Genomic DNA, 18,011 nt, shown 5'->3' with positions numbered 1-18,011 from the left:
ATTCAACAACGAAATTGGCTGTTCGAAAAACTATGAATCACAAAGTAAACATTGTGGTACGATTAAATTAAATGCATCTAAGAGTTGCACTGGCTGTCATCTGAGTTACTACATTTATGAATAATGTGTTCGTTCTGTCGCAATAGTACCTGTACTAAACAGGCGGAATTGAGTCATGAAGACTAATGTGTTTATTTTGTATTTTGTTTGAAGGAAGTCTTTCGTAGTGAAGAGTGTTTTTCATGCTAAAACATTGTTCATGATAATCCGCCTTCGAGCCGATGTTCAATGAACCGTTGGTTTTAACAGTAATGCTGGTTTATTTTTTGCCTCATTTTTTACTCGTTCTTTTTTCTGTCTAGTAATATTGTAGTGTGCCTAAATTTGTTTCACTATGCTGGGAAATATTGCTATATAAAGACAGAAGAACAGGCGCGCTTTTAATAGACGCACAGAAATTTACTACCTCTACATGTATGCCTCAGTAAGTCGTATGTGAATGCTACAACTCAAAAAATTGCCTCAGACTAATTTTGTCAATGGGAGGCGGCAAGTATGAATAACCGCCGTTAAAAATAGCGTAGACGGATGTGAAGAAGAAAAACTGCGTTCAGGGAATTTTTATATCCAGCAGGTTCATAATTGGTGAATTTCTTCCAGCCCTACTTGAACTGGGTTTAATTTTTCATGCTGGCAATAATTTTTGGGCGCCAGTTTCCCCTATCAGACAAATGTGTTCAATTTCTTAACGGTGCAAGTAGAGAGATGGCTTTTTGTTCTCAAAAAAGTTTTTCTCATTCACGAAGACGGCGAATGTTGCTAAACAGAATTTTTACTTAGATAATTTTTCCTTGTAAAACATCATTATCTGGCCACTTCTCGTAAGTAGTCTGGCATTGAGTGAAGGGTATGCTGACTGCTATTTTAATGAGCAGATAACTGATTGAAGAGGTATGGGACTGGGCCAAGAGAGCTAGAGTGCGACTCGCTGTGGTCATGACTTATCGTTTTCTCCAACATGGTCCGGTCAAGCGACTCCTCCTTATTGTCGAGATTGATCTTGACTGCTTGGCCACACTGCTTACATCTATTACTTTGGTTATGAACGACGGTCACCATGCTTGGTTATTAAAATCAGTGAGCACTTCGGGTCGACTAGCTTTCGTTACAAATAGTGACCACCCTAGGTTGACCAGCTTCGGCTGCTCTTAGGAACTGCTCTAAAGGGGCATTCAGTAACTGTCAAGATTGAACGAAATGTAACTTTTTCTCGTTTTAATTCAAGTAAGTGTTCTGACGGTGAACATGACACTGTTGGGTGTGTAAGTATGCCCACTCAAAACACAGATCTCGGAATGCATTTTTCTTTTTTTACAAGCTCATCATTAGCTTCCTAATCACGCGATAAACATAACCGACTAAACGTCGGAAGAATTGCTCTTGAACGACTAGTGGGAGCACTAATCAATTGCAGCCTGCTTCAGTCGGGGGGGGGGGGGTAGCCTAAATGGGACTAAGAAGTTCTATAGTGGGCTTCAAATAACCATATTAGAGGTTAACATATACCACTATTAAGATTTAAAGTAAAAAAATGACACCAGTTTCGGCGCACTTTTTATTTGACTTTTAGTATTAAATTGCCGCCAATTGAGTTCAGCTGCTTGAAATTGTGATTGAGAGAGAATTTTAGATCACGCGAAATGCAAAAAGTCAAGGGCGTAAAAGTCACTCGAAAAGTCAAAACCGTCAAGCGAAAATTTTGCATAAAAAAAAAGACACACACGTTTACAATAATTGCTATTCCAAAAATAGGCACATATAGCCGCAACTTTCTCAGGAAGCCATCGCTTCGGGTAGTGTGAGTAACGGATAGCTCATTAGACTCTTTCCTGAAGCTGTAATGTTCTTCCTCCTTTGTGATTTGAGGCATTCTCTTGAATGAGACGAATTGAATACGTCTTTGTCCTCGGCAGCAATGTCTGGTTTATTTTAGGCCAGTTGTTTCCCTCCCCGCTAGGGATTCTGATTTTGTAGTTTTACTAGGTTATCACACTATATGCCCTCGTTTCTTTTCTTCAGATATTTGCTTTCAATTTTTTCGTTCAGATATTTGCGTGTTTATAATTATGATAGCTGGGCTTTCCTTTACTTTTTCTTATCAATTTATTTTCTTTGCCTCACTGTGCGTGCCCGATTTCATTGCTTCTGTCCGGCATAAATCCGGCGTCTTATTTTTATGTCAGTTGAACTCAGTTTCGGACCCTTATTGAGCTCTGTAAAGAATGTTAATTCATTTGACCTAAATAGCGTCTTAATTGCGACTTTTATTGTTTGACTAGTTTTGTATTTCAAATTCGTGTAATTTATGAATTTTAGATCAAATTAGCCCCTTAACATTTTCATTATTTCGTTCTCTAAAAAAATCCCGTTGGAGATCAAAATCTGGTTCCCCACGCCGAAAGAATTTTTGGATCTATTATGTCCCCCCTGTCCTGTATTTTTGATGCCCCCAATAACAATTTGTTGTTATATAGCGGTACTATGTAAGATATCGTTCGTGCGTCTGGGGGTTGTGTGAAAGCTATATGCCCACATGTCCATATTCTAAGGAAACAGAACAGATCCATTTTTTGTTTGACTCAATTGTAAGAAAAATGGCTTTTGGTTCTCACTGTCAATTGACTTTTGGTACACAGCCAACTCTCAGCTTGAATTTCTTAGCTCGACTAACTTAGTCAACTAACGAGTTAACAAAAAAATTTAAACGGTTTAATTTGTTCACTCAAAACGGATTATGCATATTGAGACAGATAAATGTTTTTTCCGCTGATGATTATAGGCCCAGTGTCGTCAAATTTAAGGACCCTTGGTTATCAATTGCCGTGCGAGTAGTTATTTGATAGGGGCTGCAAAATTGAAAGCCCTTTATTTTTAATTGCTCTCAAACGAGTATAATATTTTAGTCTAGTTGGATTTACTGCAGTTTATTGTAATGCCGATTTTTCGCCTGACCGTTTCTGTTATCTGACCGACAGATTTCCTGCCTTTTCGTGTTCAGAAACGGGTAAACTAGCCGATGGTATTAAGTTTCTGACCAGTTACCTAAGATTCATCGAAACTGCTGAGGAGAAATTAATTCATTCTGTGAACAGCATTTTTGAGGAGTTATGGTATTGCATCGCAATTTTTGATAGCCGCCGTCAGCCTCTCAACGGATATTATTTAGGCGCTCTCATTTTTTACAATCCAAGAATTGGATCGTATTGGTGCTGTCTTTTTTGTAATATGTTTTTCACATTTTTTTCATGACTTTGAGCTTTTAAAACGGGATAAACAGGTAAAGCTCTGCGGGCATCAAATTTCATTAGAGGCCCTTATCCGCGTTTACTAGTCCTTCAAGTGCTTAGAATGGTGAAGCTACTGGGAAGACAGTAATTCAAGATTTAAAAATGTTGCAATTTTTTGAATTTTTTGTTGAGACCACTCTAAAATTGAGGTTTGTAAAAGATGATAAAGATCTTTTGCATGACATAATTACTTTTTTATGACCATTTTAAGAGCTATGTTTTGGTACATAAACATAAACACGCAAATTTATACTGATTTTTACAATTTTGACATTTTTTGAGATTTTAAGTACTATATGTCAAGGAAACTCCTCTTGGGTTTGATAAAGGTTTAGTGCATAGTTTCTAGTGGTAATGGAATGGTTTTCAAAATTACGAATTTTGGCAATTTTTCTATAAAATTTTATTTCAAGGTTTTGACATTTATTGTCTTTATTTAAGTTTTCCCAGCCACAGGGGCCAGAAAACCTGCTCTGGAGTTTGGTAATAGGTTACTGAAAAGTTTTTATTGGCCTTGGAATGTTCAACATTTTAATATCACAAATTTTTTGATAAAACTTGCACTTTTCAAGTTTTATATTTTTGTCAAATTTTAGGTTTCTCTAGTCTCAAGGGAAGGAGAACTTCCTCTAGGGTTTAATAGTTTACTGCAATGATACTGTAATGTTTTCAAATCGCGAATTTTAACAGTTTTTGAAAAAAAACTTGCAATTTTTTCACGTTTTTGAAAGTGTTTGTGCACCAGGGGCCCAGGAATCCGGTCTTTGATAATAAGTTACTGCGTACTCGCTAAGAGGTAATGGTCCGGTTATAAATGTTTTAATAACATGTGTGTCAGCAATTTTTTATATAATTCTTCAAATTTTCTGAAAATTGTCATGTTCCAAGTTTATCAAACTTCATGCGCCAGTAAAACTATTTAAGACTTGAAATAGGGATCCTGGATAGTCACTGGAGACAATAAAACGGTTGTGAAGATTTTGATGTCACAAATTTTTTGCAAGATTTTGTGAAAGGTTAAAATATTTAAGAGTTTTAATGATTATTTTGTTGTTTGTTTCTTTAGTTTCTTTAAAATTCTGAGAGTGTTTGTCTTTTTGACTGGCATTGTCCATTTGATCTGCTTTTCAGGTACCGTAGTTCTTATTCAATTCTTTGGATTGTATTTTAGGACTTGTCCTGTATTTTTTAATGTGCTTTACCTTTCGATCACGTTTTTCGTTTTACATAATTCACAATTTTCACGCTTGACTGCTGAAACTCTCACTATTTGAACTGAATGGATTTTAAATTCTTTGACGCATTGAAATACGTAATGTAGTGAATACAGTCAAAGTCAAGAGAGAAAATTGAAAGAAACGGGATAAACCGATAAAGCCCGGTCATTAAGTCATAGTGCATTAGGTTATCAAAGTTCATTAGAGCGGTTGCTAGCTGACTTGTTAAGCTTAGTAGCTTTCAGTTTAGAAGCTGAATTAAGTATAGTTTAAGAGTCTAACTGAAGCTGCACACCGAATAAGAACACTTTTTGAAACTTAGGAAAAATTCGGTCAATTTTGATCTCTTTTCGTCTGTTTCAATCCCGATGCGCGTCAACGGCGGCTATTTTCCGGCAATCTGCCGGTTAAATTTATTGCTGGTAGATAATATCATAAGGGTAAAATTAGAAATTTATTCCCAAAATGCAGCTCTAAAATTTCACCGTTAAGTGTTTTGAATGTTAACGTGGATGTTTCAGGTGTGTGCGTGTCTATGTGCGTTGTCCCTGCTCATCGTGGGTTATGTGTGTGGACTGTGCAGGGCAAGTGAGTTCCACGAGATGGGCAGGGAGTTACTGGGTTGGGTAGCTGAACTGCTGCTGCAGCTGTGCCTAGTAATGGCCAACTTAGCAGCATGTACCATGTACTTTGTCATCATCGGAGACCAACTAGAACTGAGTAAGATTGTATCTCCTAATGTCTCTTGCTGTGTAAATTGTTGCTAGATAGTTTTAGGTGGAAGCTTGACGTTGTGCTTGAGCCACATGTGTTAATTTTAGAATAAACATTTATTAGGGCGGAATTCAAGAGTACTTTTTTATTATTAGGACTGACCACTGAATTTCGAATGCTGGCCATTTTTTTCGATGAGACATGACTAGTTCAGTGTCACATTGTGTCAGTTTTTCCTTGTGAAACACAAATATGTTTATGGAGTTGTATAGTTGCATCAGCAAGTCCATCAAATATAACGATGAGATAGTTTTTGGAATCAAATATAACGAAGAGATGCAAGCCGAAGTATTTTAAAAGATGAACCAGTTTATATTCCGTGGGTGGAGTTTAACCATCTATATCAATAATTGAAATGCATCCATTTTTGTAGTGCTATATAATAATTGTAATCGCATGTCAGACCTCTTACCAGGCCTTGCAAACCAATATTAGTGTATAAGAGAGTACTATTTTGTTCACACATGGTTAAGAATAAAATTATAGAGCACAAATTTTATTCACGGAGAGGAGGGTTGGGAATGGGACAGGAGCCGTTAAAATCTGAAAAACTAGTCACTTGAATTGAGTCTTTATAGTGATTCATGCATGTTGTTGTATTGATAGTATTCAGACGTTCAACGGATGACGAGTTCTTCTGTAGTGAGCCGTGGTACTTCAACCGAAAACTCACTATCATAGGAGCCACACTCGTGTTCGTCTACCCTCTCCTGTTGGTCAGGAGGGTAGACTTCCTCAAGTACCCATCTCTAATCAGCGTTGGAAGCATGGTATACCTTATGATTGCGGTAGTGGTCAAATACTTCAGAGACGGAGATGAAGCCCACCAGAAAGTTGAACTCAACTACAAGTAAGTGAACAAATTTTAAGATATTAGAATTAAGAGTTTGGGGCTGTCGTTGCTATTTGAATTCATTACAAATGTATTTTTTTAATTTAGACCCGACAACTGGTACTCAGCATTCAATGCTTTCCCAACTATTCTGTTTGGATATCAGGTAAAGGAGTATTTATTGTATTGACGACTGAAAGTTTTAGTTATGTCTTGACAAATTCAATTTATCTTTGGAAAAATTACACCGTGTAGAAAAAACGAATATCATAATTGTCTTGCAAATATAATTAGTATTCAGCTTAGAACAGTGGATGCATTTTCATGATACACGGTGCTTGTTTGCTGAAGCATCAAGAGCTCATCAAGACGTATGGATTCGTTTGTTGCAAATCCAATATGATTGTATGCATGTGTTGCTTTACAGTGTATGACCAACTGTCCGCCAGTGTATGCGAATCTTAAGCAGAAGACTCCCTCCACTTGGCTCAAGATCACCAGTGGCACTATCCTCATCTGCACCGTGGTCTATCTCCCAACTGCACTCTTCGGATACCTCACTCACGGAACCAACGTCAGTCCACTCTCCTCAAGCCTTCTCTTGAGATTTTAGTTAATTTTGAAATGATCGCTCTCGAACTCAACGGATCTTTCGTGGGAACTTAGATTTAAAAAAACGGATTTTGTGACAATGTAAATTTTTCAAATAGCTATATGAAAACAGTGGATTTGCATTGATGTCGATTTGTTCTCTCGATGTTTTCAATACGTTAGTGATATATCGAGCAAAGTGAACTTATGCTTGAAAAACATTGATTTGATCATGTGGGCTAATTTTCTATATCATTTTGGAAAAAATCTTAGGATTTAATATAACTTTGAGAAGTATCAACAATTCTCTCTGTGGCTATCAAAGATAATTTGGAATTTATCTAAGCATTTAATTTTTAGGCCATTTGTACTATTGAAGTTTTAAAACGATACGATAAATACTGGGGACACTCACGGGGTGAAAAATGCAAACATTAAAATTTTAGAACTTAAAATTATTTCAATTCATGATGCACTTTCTTAAAACAAAGAAAAATTTCTTTTATTCTCTCCGCCTATCTGTGGGTTTTGTTTAGCTCATTCAATAATCGGTCACTGTTTTCGAGGTTAAACTTTGCAAACTTTTGAGCATATTTTATTTTTGTAGTTCTTCAGAAAAGTTGTTAGCCGATCTATTTGATTTTTAACAGATATGCAGGTAACATAGAATTTGTCCAGGCAAATTATTTACTGACTTGGTCAAATTTCGAGTTGTTTAATAGCCGCCGTCAGCCTCAACAGCTATTATTTAGGCGATCTCCTTTTACAATTCAAAAAAATTGTATGGAGGCGCCGCGCTGTCTGTTTAAGACTCGAAGAGGCTTTGTTTTTGATAAGTGAGCGAGCACGAAAACCGGAAGTTCACAGAGTGAATAAAGTTCGAAAAAGTTGTTTCAGTGAAAAATTTGAAAAGTGGAGAAAAGAGTGGTTCTTTTGTTCATGCCTTCTTTTGAAACAGAACGAGAAATGTAAGCGTGAGAAAATTTTCGCTAAGTGAGCAAAATTTTTTTGTTCACGTGCGGATTTTTCAGGCGTTTTTCTTTTTGTTTTTTGAAACTTCTACATTGTCTAAAAAGGTATTTCATACTAAAGTTATAGTTTAAGTTTTTTTGCTACCGTTTCAATGGTTTTTGGTAATTAAACAGAGTTTTGAATGTTTCAACTCATTCTCCGTTTTTAAGGCTATTTTGGCCCATTATTAATTGCTCTCAAACGAAGTTTGTAGCAATTATATTAGTCCTGTTGGTCTTTTTAATGCAATTCTTCGCTTGAGCAATTTTTCGTCTACGGATTTGACTTTTCGTCCTCAAAAACGGGATAAACAGGTAGCGCCCAGCGGGCATTAAGTGATCTTAGAGCTTTCCAGCTCTCTAGTCTTCACGTATGCGATTCACAGAATCTGTTTTGGAGAGTTATACTTACGGTGGGAAGGGCAGTTCTTAGAGATTGACTCCCCCACACTGGTGCAACACCATCAGCCCCCGGTGCACCCCCCTCCCCCGCTGCGCTCACTTGCGCCCCTTCATTTAAGCTAAAGCTAACCTCACTAAAGCGTGCCTAGCTACTGACGAAACCAACCGCTCGTTTGAGAGCAATTCGCCCGACGTTAGTCGGTTATGTTTTTATTGTATTGCTTTTACTTGTAACTGAATGTAAGCTTAATGCTCGTTGGCCGTTTTTGTTTCAAATTAAAATTAGGTTCTTTGGTACCAAGCAATTTTTTGTTAACTTTGACAAAAATTGTAAACATGTTTATTCTTTTCCTGCCATTTTCCGCTTTATTTCCAAATTAGAGATGTTTTTGTGCTTATTTTGGCTTGTCCGAGTTTTTGTGAGCAATTAAGTTGACTCGATTGCTCGAAATATTGATTTCCCTTTATATTTGTTTAAATTGAAAAAATAATTGAACTTTTTTTGTTTGAATTACTTTTTAGTTAATTTTTTCAAATTTCATTTAAAATAGTTTTTTCTTTTCTTTGATGCTCACTGCAATCAGAAACTAGATTTTCGACAGGCTCTTTTCTGGCAAAGACATCTTCGAGTCGTTTCCGTAATTCTTCTGGATATGATTTTTAAGATCTGTTCACAGATTTTCTTGTTCACGCCGAAGCAGGAAGTGGAGCGAAGAAACGAGTGGTTTTGCGGTGTGGTTTTTTGCGCTCAGATTTTAAAGTAGACTGAGAAGATGGTATTTGAATGTGCTTTCTCGCTAGTGTTCACATTCGGCATTTTGACATTGTTTTTCACTGTTTTTTCACTGATTTTTGGGATCTGATCTTTCTTAAATGGTTTGCCTAATCCAATCATTGTCCATTCTTGGTCTTGTTTTTTGTTTAGTCAATAAAATCTATTTGAATCATATGCCAGGACCTGCTGTTTTTAATTCGCTTTATCTTTTGATCACGTTTTTCATTTTACATCAATCACGGTTACCACGTTATTAATAGCTCTCTAACAGATTTTGTAGCAATTATTTGGATCCTGTTGGTCTTTTTATGCGATGTTTTATCTGGCCATTAGACTACTCACGCTTGAGTTTTGCGTGATCGAAATTGCTTTCATTCAGAGTTTAAGCCACCAACGTTATTCGTGGCAGTTTACTACGAAATGCCAAAAGTCCTCGACTGAAGCCTAGCGCGGTTTACCTCCACTGTCATTTAAGAAGTAGCCCGTCGGGGTTTTTTGCAATACTATCGTTGCAATCGATGTCAGTTTCTTTTTCCCAATATCTCGAAGCATTTGAATAATCCTACAGCTCGTAAAAATTTGAACTGATATTTCTGTTTTGCTAACTGTCTAAAAGAAAAAGAAAGAAAGAAAGAAAGAATAAATTTCTCCTTTATCATAAAATTTATCAACAATTTAATAAATTACATAATACATTAAATAATTCATAATATATTTCAATTAAAATTATTTACATATCAAAGGTATCTCGGAGAGGACAGATAAACGGGGCTATTAAGCTCACCTAGTATCTTTTTTTGATACGAGTTATAATTTTTGCTAATATTTAATTCAGAACAACAACATGATGTGAACTATCCGATCAAGTATAGCTATGAAAGCTTTTCTGTGGATATAAAAAGAGGGCAAACACTGAGAGGACGTTGCTTACATTGCACATGTGTAAATTGGTGTTCTTTTTGTTATCAGTTGGGTGGCCGAACTAATAATTCGTGTATTGTGTTTGTTTCAGATAACGAGCAATATTTTGAAAGCATACAACCCTGATGAGACATTAATATTTGTGGGCCAAATTGGAGTCATGGCATCTGTCATGATGACATACCCCGTCATTTTCTACGTTGCCAGGTACAACTTATGATAAATCTTTCGGAAATTTGATCTACGTTAATCCAGTCCTGGCACACTTAAGATCATGTGAAAATTTTTTGTGTGAAAATTGGTTAGAAACAGACGCTTAAAATACCCACATATACTATGTGTATTTAATAAAATTAAGATATCAATATTAAATTGTCAACCGTGGCTTTTTCTGCTCTGCTCAGTCTTAAACAGAAGATTTGAATGCTCCTATTTGAAATTTGGCTTTCAAAAACCAGAGAATGGCCAAAAATAAGCTAAGCAAGCTGCTATGTAAAGAATGTGAATATTAAATGTTTTTTTGTTAAGATGATCCTTTGTTTAGAAATGCATTCGACCCCATGTACACTAGTGTGCGGTTGTTGTTCAACACGAGGTATGACGCAATGGCGTGGGCCACCCACAGGAGAATAATAGAGGCAACCATCTGGTATGCGTTCACTCTTCTCCTCGCTATCTTCATACCCAACATTGGGGTAGCCATGAACTTTGCCGGATCAGTAGCCGTATTCTTCTACTTCGTCTTTCCAGGTCAGTTAATCATGCGCAAAATTAATGGCCCCCTTTTGCATTCAGCTGGGGAGGAGGAGTTGAGTTGCAGTTCAGACGTCAATTTTTAACTGCTCGCGAAAAGTTTGAAGCAATTATTGAAAACGTAGTGGTCTTTTTACGACTCTAAGAGGAATATTGGTATAACACAGGTTTTTGAGATTCGAAGAGGAATATTGGTATTACACAGGTTTTTTATCTGAAGCAAGTTTGTTCATGACTTAAATTTTGATTTTCATCTCTTGGAACATTTACCTCTTTTTCTTTGACAGTAGCTTAGTTTGTAACATGTACTCTCATTGACGAAAGTAAACGCACAAAATGCAATTTTGCTTGATAAACTGCCTGTTTTTGAAGTCAATTTTAGTCAACATAATATTGGTGGTTTCTTATGATTTTTATTTCAATCGACGCATATTCATCAGAAGTTTAGAAGATATGAATTCAGAAAAACTGATTGGCCTACTTACAGAAAAATCCAGATAGAAGTTGGCCAGTTTCTGCAAAGAACAGTGAGTTGAGTTCCACGTAAAATCGGTCCAACGAGATCGTTAACTTTTTGATTTTACAATGCAAAATTTTGCTTGAACTGATGGAGGCATGATCAAGTTGAACCGATTATACGTGGAACTCAACTCACTGTTGCTTGCAGAAACTGGCCAACCTCTATCAGGATTTTTCTGTAAGTAAGCCAATCAGCTTTTCTGAATTCATATCTTCTAAACTTCTGATGAATATGCGTCGATTGAAATAAAAATCATAAAAAAACCTGCCTATAAAACCCCCTGCGCCCACCCACTAACCCCTCTAAACATTGATAACGATATGTGCAGCCTAATAAGAGGTGTTAGATATGACAATAAAAATACAGCATTATATGAATGTTATAGAAAGTACAGGGGTTTCTCGGGAAAAAAATGGCAAGTTTTCAGTGGAGCTCTGCTTTAGGCGCTTTTCTTGTCAAAATTGGTTGGAGCCGTCGAGAAGAGCTAGGCGAAGTCCTAACACGTGCAGTTGTGGTATTGGGAATTGTACTGTTTGCTTTCGGCTGTGCTCTTTTCATCCAGGGCAACTATCTTGCTCTGGAGACAGTTCTATCCAGCGAAAGTGAGCCTCATATCTGTGATGAGCTCGGGAAAAAGACTAAGGAATCTGGATCTGTTTCTGACATCTCTCCGTCGCCACCTGCGGCTTGAGTTCCAATCTTGCAAAATGAAGAACAACGGAAACAAAGATCGAGCTCAAGTTTCGAAGGAGTTAGGAATACTCGAAGACCCGACTGAACAAAATTTGTCAATCAGTGGACATCACTTTGAAAACCACCAAAAGAGTCAACAAAATGAACGGAAGCTTTGCAATTCGAGCCACAGTGTCTTAGAATTAGTTAGAGTACAACTTTTGCGAACTTGTTTTGTTGACAGAAAAAGGGATGGAAATTATTATCCAATAGTCGTATTTTTTGCTTTGGTTGTTCGATGCTGTCTCGGGTTTGTGTTCATTTATGTAATTGTTTTGTCAACAACTGGCTACCCAATAATTTATCCTGCGAGGATTTTGAGTTAAACATTGTGTTTTGTTTGTTGGCCAGTTTTGATGATTGTTTTTGATGCTTTTGCTGCATATTGGCTGTTGCGCTTATGCTTTTCTTATTAAACCATATTAATACAGCATGTCCCATAAAATTGAAATAAGCAACCGTTTTAAAAATTAGTGAACAGAGATCAAAGGTAAAATTTCTAAGGTAAAACATTTAGAAAAAAAGCAGACGAAATAGTGCTGCAAGAAATACTGTTGACATTCAAATTGACCACTTAATTGCTCACTTTCATGATTTGGTGTTTTTCGAACTTTCCATTATTTCAATTTATGGGACACACTATAGCTTCTTTTGAGGTCACATAAGTTTAGAATAGTAGATGTACTTAAACGGAGCTAATGTCGTGCATACTTAATAAGTTCTTCTTTGTTCGTTTCATAATCTCTTCATAATATTTTTGTGGGTTATATGTTATTTTGATCTTTTTGGAGTAAAATTGTCTTGACAGTTTATTTTTTGGATGACATAGTACTTCACTTATGTAACTGTGGAGAAGTTTATTTTTGTACTCTTTATTTGCCATTTGTTTCTTTGGGATATTCAACCTCTCATTTTCTAAATGAAGCCAGGATTTTTCCAATACTTGTGTACTTCTAGCACACTCAAAGGACGAGTGTGACCAAATTGTAAAAAAGATGGAAAAATGGATCGCTTAGCTTGATTTACAAATTAATTTGAACTTACGTGTTGATCGGCGGTCTTCAAACAATTGTAAGTTAACCACGGAACATTTCATGCAATTTTTTTGAAAGAAAACTCAGAAACGGGTCCTTATATTACGCGTTGAAGAAATAACTCGTGCTGCAGTCCATAATGGCTCTTTTTTGATTTGCAATTCAAGTTCGAATACGATTTAACTCAAAATGGTCTCCTAAATTTTGCAATCAAAATGAATTTATTCTAGTAATATGCCGTTTGAACTCGCATTTTTCAGCTGGAAATTTTGGGTTTCACTTTGACAGAATAAATCTGGTAAAAGGTTGGAAAGATCCTGGCCGGCGCTTGAATTTTCACCCGCAGAGCTTTGCTGCCGATAGCTCGTTGCGGGGACTGCAAGAGTAATAAATAAACATAATATGGATCAAATCACTCTTAATCATATAAAATGGGCAGGCCTTAATTAAATCGTCATCACAACTTTATTAGCGGTTTACTATGAAGTGAATCTGCAAATGTCTCAGATAGTTTAATTTTGTATCATAAAAGAGGAAAGGTGTTTGGTACCTTTTCATGTTTATATCTTTCTTCAACCTTTTCTTCTCTCTCCTTGTAACCTTTCTTGTTTGTATGTATGTTTGTTGTTTGTGTGTGAGACTATTTTACTCTGCATTGCATTTCTCTCATTTGCTATGTCATTCACTGCATCAATTCGCAGCTTACTATCATTTGCTCTTGCTGAACGCTAATTTCATCTTCATCCTTGTCAAAAAAAAATAAGGCCCAATTTTGTTGAAGTAATTAGAATTTGACCCTCAAATGCCTTGACGCTTGTCCCACCCACCCTTTAATCGTGACGTAAAACGGAATTCAGACAGAAATATGAGAAACGGGAAAATTGCAATTAAATCCGCCGAGAACATTTAGGAAAATGGCCCCTATTATCTTATTTTTTCATGTAGCTTTTGTTCGTTTGTGCTGGGGATTATTATTATGCTTATGTTTTCATCTTTTCTGCCGATTAAGTCATTCATTGTTTTGAAGTGTACGAAAAAAGATAATTGACCTTTAGTTTTATAATCTGTTTCTCAGCAAGTCGAAAATTGCAATGAAGATTGCAACGAGCCAACTTTATACCTCGTGTAAACGACGTTTTTTTTTGAAAGGCAAATAATGACATGGATTCTACGCGAAAAGGGAAAGCTTTCACAAAGAATACCCATTTCTGCATTATGATGTGAGAATGCCATTTCATGTGTCTAATTAGTGAAAAAGAAAATGTCAGCGTGAGTTTTCCAGCCGTAGGATTCTTATGTTTTAAATTGCGCTAATACGAAGTTACCATTTATAGTCCTGTGGTCTTTTTTAATGCGATTTTTTGGATCTTTCCGTTTGTGCCCCCCCCCCCCCCCAGTACGTTATGCACCCCCAGTTACGGAGCACGTGACATTACATAGTAAATCATTGTAAAAAATAATGTACGTGCGTCTGGGAGTGCAAATAAAACGCGTGCACTAAGCTGAGATGGGGGCACAAACGGAAAAGATCCGATTTTTCGCTTGACCGATTTTTTGTCTGACCCATTTGACTTTTCGGCCTCAACGGATAAACAGGTAGCGCTCTAGGAGGGCATTAATTTCTCTTAGAGCCTTGCTGTACTCTAAAAATGCGATTCAGCAAAACTTTGCGCAGACAATTTCATGGTGTGAAGGGCGTTGGTTAATCTTGAAAAGGTTGACCTCCCTCAACAACCCTATCCCCCCTCACTTGACTCCCCCCCCCCCCCCAACACACAGGCACACACCTTTAGGCAAATAGAAAAGTCATATTTATTTCTCGAATATAGGTGCCTTCAAAATTATGATCTGTCAAAATGGGTCGATGTCATCACATTGAGTAGTCTTTATAAAACCAGAAAAGCCCATCGTCTGCTCACTACAATTCAAATATGGGAGCTACCTAACAATTTGCTAGAATTCTTCAATTTACCAATTTTAGCAGAAAAATTTAAGGACCTTTTCGACTTAGCTTTGACAGGAAACAGCAAACAAAACGATCTGCCAAGATGTCCGGGCGAATTTTTCTAAATTTTCTGCTATCGAAATCATAGCATAAGCGAAGTAAATTGAAATATTTAGATATAACAAGGAGGCTCGTTTATGTAGGTTTGCACAATGTTCCGACCCCGTTCAACCCCCTTTTCAGCTAATTGTTCAACAAAGCAAAGGAATGAAAGCTTTCAAATGTAAACATTCGAAAATAACTGTTAATCGAGTGAAAATTTGTTTTAAACGGAGACCGTCAAATGAATCAAAGAATGCCAGAAATCCAAATGGCTTCCGCAAACAACTAGCTGGTCTTTATTTAGAAAATATATGAGACCAGTCCTTATTGAGACTAGGTAACAAGTCGACAAAAACTAAAGGGTAAAATTTGATCATACGTTAAAAGTATTGAAAAGAACGAAGTCATTATATATAAACGCAATTCAAATATAAGAAAATCAAGAAAGTCAAATATAGAAAAGAAGTCATTAAAATCATTAACTATCACCTGAAGGTATTGAAGAGTTTCGTCGTTACCTATTTGGGAAGCCAATGCGACCTGTCATTTTGCAGAATGTCATACGACTACAATAAAAAGTTTCACATCAAAAATCAATTCGATTGAACTTTGAGAGAGAAAAGTACGAGCCGTTAAAACCTTGATTAATAGAAAAAGTAACTTTATTCAAATGTTCTCATCTTCAAAGCTAATGAGAATCATCATACCGTTGTAATGTGGCAAGAAAACAAAAAGCCAAAAATTGGTTATTATCTAGAAAATCAAAATTTGAAAGTTCAGAGGATGCAAAAGTTAATTATGAGGAAAAGTAGTATAATTTTTCTCTGGAAATAAGAATCAACCTGTGATTGCTGACATTTTCCTACAAATTAAGAGAAAAGGGATTGAAGATTTTTCAAGAATTCGTTTTTAAACCAAATTTTTTCAAAATTCATAACCATAAACCTTCATCTGAAAAACTAGATAGATTGACTTGTAAATACTTAGAGAACCAGTTGTATCTCTCAATAGTGCAGACTAAGTTTCAAGTTTACAAAACGAAGAATACAGGCAGAACTCAAAACTCCACGAACAATTGTACGAAAACAATTGTTTCTCACAAATGAACATCAGTGGGCCCATATTTTGGAAGGACTATGCTTTAGCTGATATTTGATTAATAAGTCAGATAACCTATAGCCCCCATCATGGTAACTATACCATAAGGAGGGCTATGATTTCATGGGGGCTACAATGGGAAAGACTCCGCATTTTAAATACGAAACAGTCAAATTATCTCATTGTGAAAGACTTTACTTTACGAGGAGACTCGGTAAAGTTCATTGGCACAATGTTTCGACGCCGGTCACTCACTATTTTGCCTACCAAATGAGGAAGAAAAAACTTTCAAAAGATCATATATTGTTCAAAAATAATTGTTGTAATCATTTAAAAAACCCTTTAAACTCAACCCGAAAATACCAAAAAATAATGCCTCATTCGAATGCCCACGGTATCTTCCATTGACCATACTAATACATAAGACAAACGACAAAATCGAACAAAAAACCAAGCATTAATATAGACCAGAATTCAGAGTCCAATAGCTTTAAATAAATTCCTAACTAAACAAATTAAGTATTGTTTCACCAGAAAAAAAGCAGGACTGGTTTTTATTGAGAATAATTAAGAATCAGACAAAAAAGAGTAGAAATAAAAAATACGTTTAAACTTTAAAAAAACATTAATTTCATCAACGGATTTGTCTATCAACTGAAATCATTATATAACTTCGATTATACCTCCTTAGGATGTGAGTGAGACCTGTCATTATCCAGAGTGTAAGAAAAATGCAATGAAAACAAAGTCAAATAAATTTTGTGAGAAAACGGTTTCAAAGCCTTTAAATGCATCTATTCACTAAAACAATTACTATAATCAATTGCGACTTCTTCAAAAGCAATCAATGTGATATATGATTTGTCATTATTTTGTCATCAACGTGACAATCATACAATACAGCAAAGTGCATCCTCAAAAATGGGAAAACGTGCAGAATTTGAGAGTTACTGAAACTCGTTGTATCAACACTAGTGAAACTTATTTAAAAGATAAAACAGCAATGAATTTTACTTTCTAATACAATTGAAAAAATTCCTTCGTGCTGAAGCTACGCTAAGCGGTGACAGAAATAAAAATAAAATTGGCAAATCTTGAAAAAACCATTATCTCTTTGTTTTTTTTTAAATTAAGGTCAAAGAACCGCATTCGAAATTAATTTGACCTGTTTTTTTAATGAGATTAATTAAAAAGACTAAAGAATAACAGCAAATACAGGCAGAACTGAAAGTTTGATAAACAGTTTTAGGGAATTACAGTGTTAAAGCTGAAGAAATTTAATTATTTGTCTAAAAAAAATAATGCATGTTTTTGGCCTTCATTTGTCTGTAAGATTGATTTATCAATAATTGAGATTTGTTTTGAATCCATTGTAATGTCTAATTGTAATTATCCAAATTGACAAAAAAATTCTAAAAAAGGACTGTGCCTCATTCCAAGCCGAATAACGTTTCGTTTGTGAAAATCCATTTTTAGTTGAACACTGGTTTTGCTTTCGCTTCTCGTCATTGTAAACAAAAATTTATCCAAACGTTCAAAAAAGGGGCATTTTGACAAAAAGGAGAAAAAAATTGAAAACAAATTATGCATTTTTGAAAATTTGGAATTAATTTTTGCAGAATACCTATAGATAACTGAAAACTTTGGATAATTTATTAAAAACTCCCAATATAGCGAAATAGATCTTTGATTAATTAGAGCTAGTCATACGATTATAAAAAGGACAACAAATGCTGGGAAAAAACAAGAAAAACTTTACTGTGTAACTGTACCTCTTAATGAAAATCAGACATCTCAATAATTGCGTGAAAATTTTTTTAAAAAATTTAAAAAGAACATAGCCAAAATACTATCCGAACACTTTTTCGTTGTTAAAATCAACGATGCGATCAAAACTTGTCTTGCTATTGGTATTGCTGTCTAAAAATCATAACTCTTCTAAATGATTGCCATATAGA

At 35.7% G+C, this 18,011-nt stretch overlaps 1 protein-coding gene across 5 annotated transcripts in view; it reads left to right on the top strand.

Annotated features, from left to right (window-relative positions):
- Positions 1 to 12,347, top strand: part of LOC142336242 (sodium-coupled neutral amino acid transporter 7-like) — a 39,827-nt gene extending 27,480 nt beyond the window's left edge. For all 5 annotated transcript variants that reach the window (XM_075384953.1, XM_075384945.1, XM_075384936.1 and 2 more), the window contains exons 4-10: positions 5,086 to 5,284; positions 5,945 to 6,188; positions 6,279 to 6,336; positions 6,598 to 6,744; positions 9,961 to 10,076; positions 10,414 to 10,619; positions 11,586 to 12,347. In XM_075384953.1, coding sequence (XP_075241068.1) covers positions 5,086 to 5,284; positions 5,945 to 6,188; positions 6,279 to 6,336; positions 6,598 to 6,744; positions 9,961 to 10,076; positions 10,414 to 10,619; positions 11,586 to 11,833 — 1,218 coding nt within the window. In that variant the 3' untranslated portion in view covers positions 11,834 to 12,347. The remainder of the gene's footprint in view (positions 1 to 5,085; positions 5,285 to 5,944; positions 6,189 to 6,278; positions 6,337 to 6,597; positions 6,745 to 9,960; positions 10,077 to 10,413; positions 10,620 to 11,585) is intronic.
- Positions 12,348 to 18,011: the final 5,664 nt, after the last annotated feature.

The sequence above is a fragment of the Convolutriloba macropyga genome, chromosome 1, assembly GCF_964194025.1.
Source record: "Convolutriloba macropyga chromosome 1, txConMacr16.3, whole genome shotgun sequence".
Taxonomy (NCBI): domain Eukaryota; kingdom Metazoa; phylum Xenacoelomorpha; order Acoela; family Convolutidae; genus Convolutriloba; species Convolutriloba macropyga.
The sequence above is the reverse complement of the archived record's forward strand: the minus strand, read 5'-3'. Positions and strand labels throughout refer to the sequence as shown.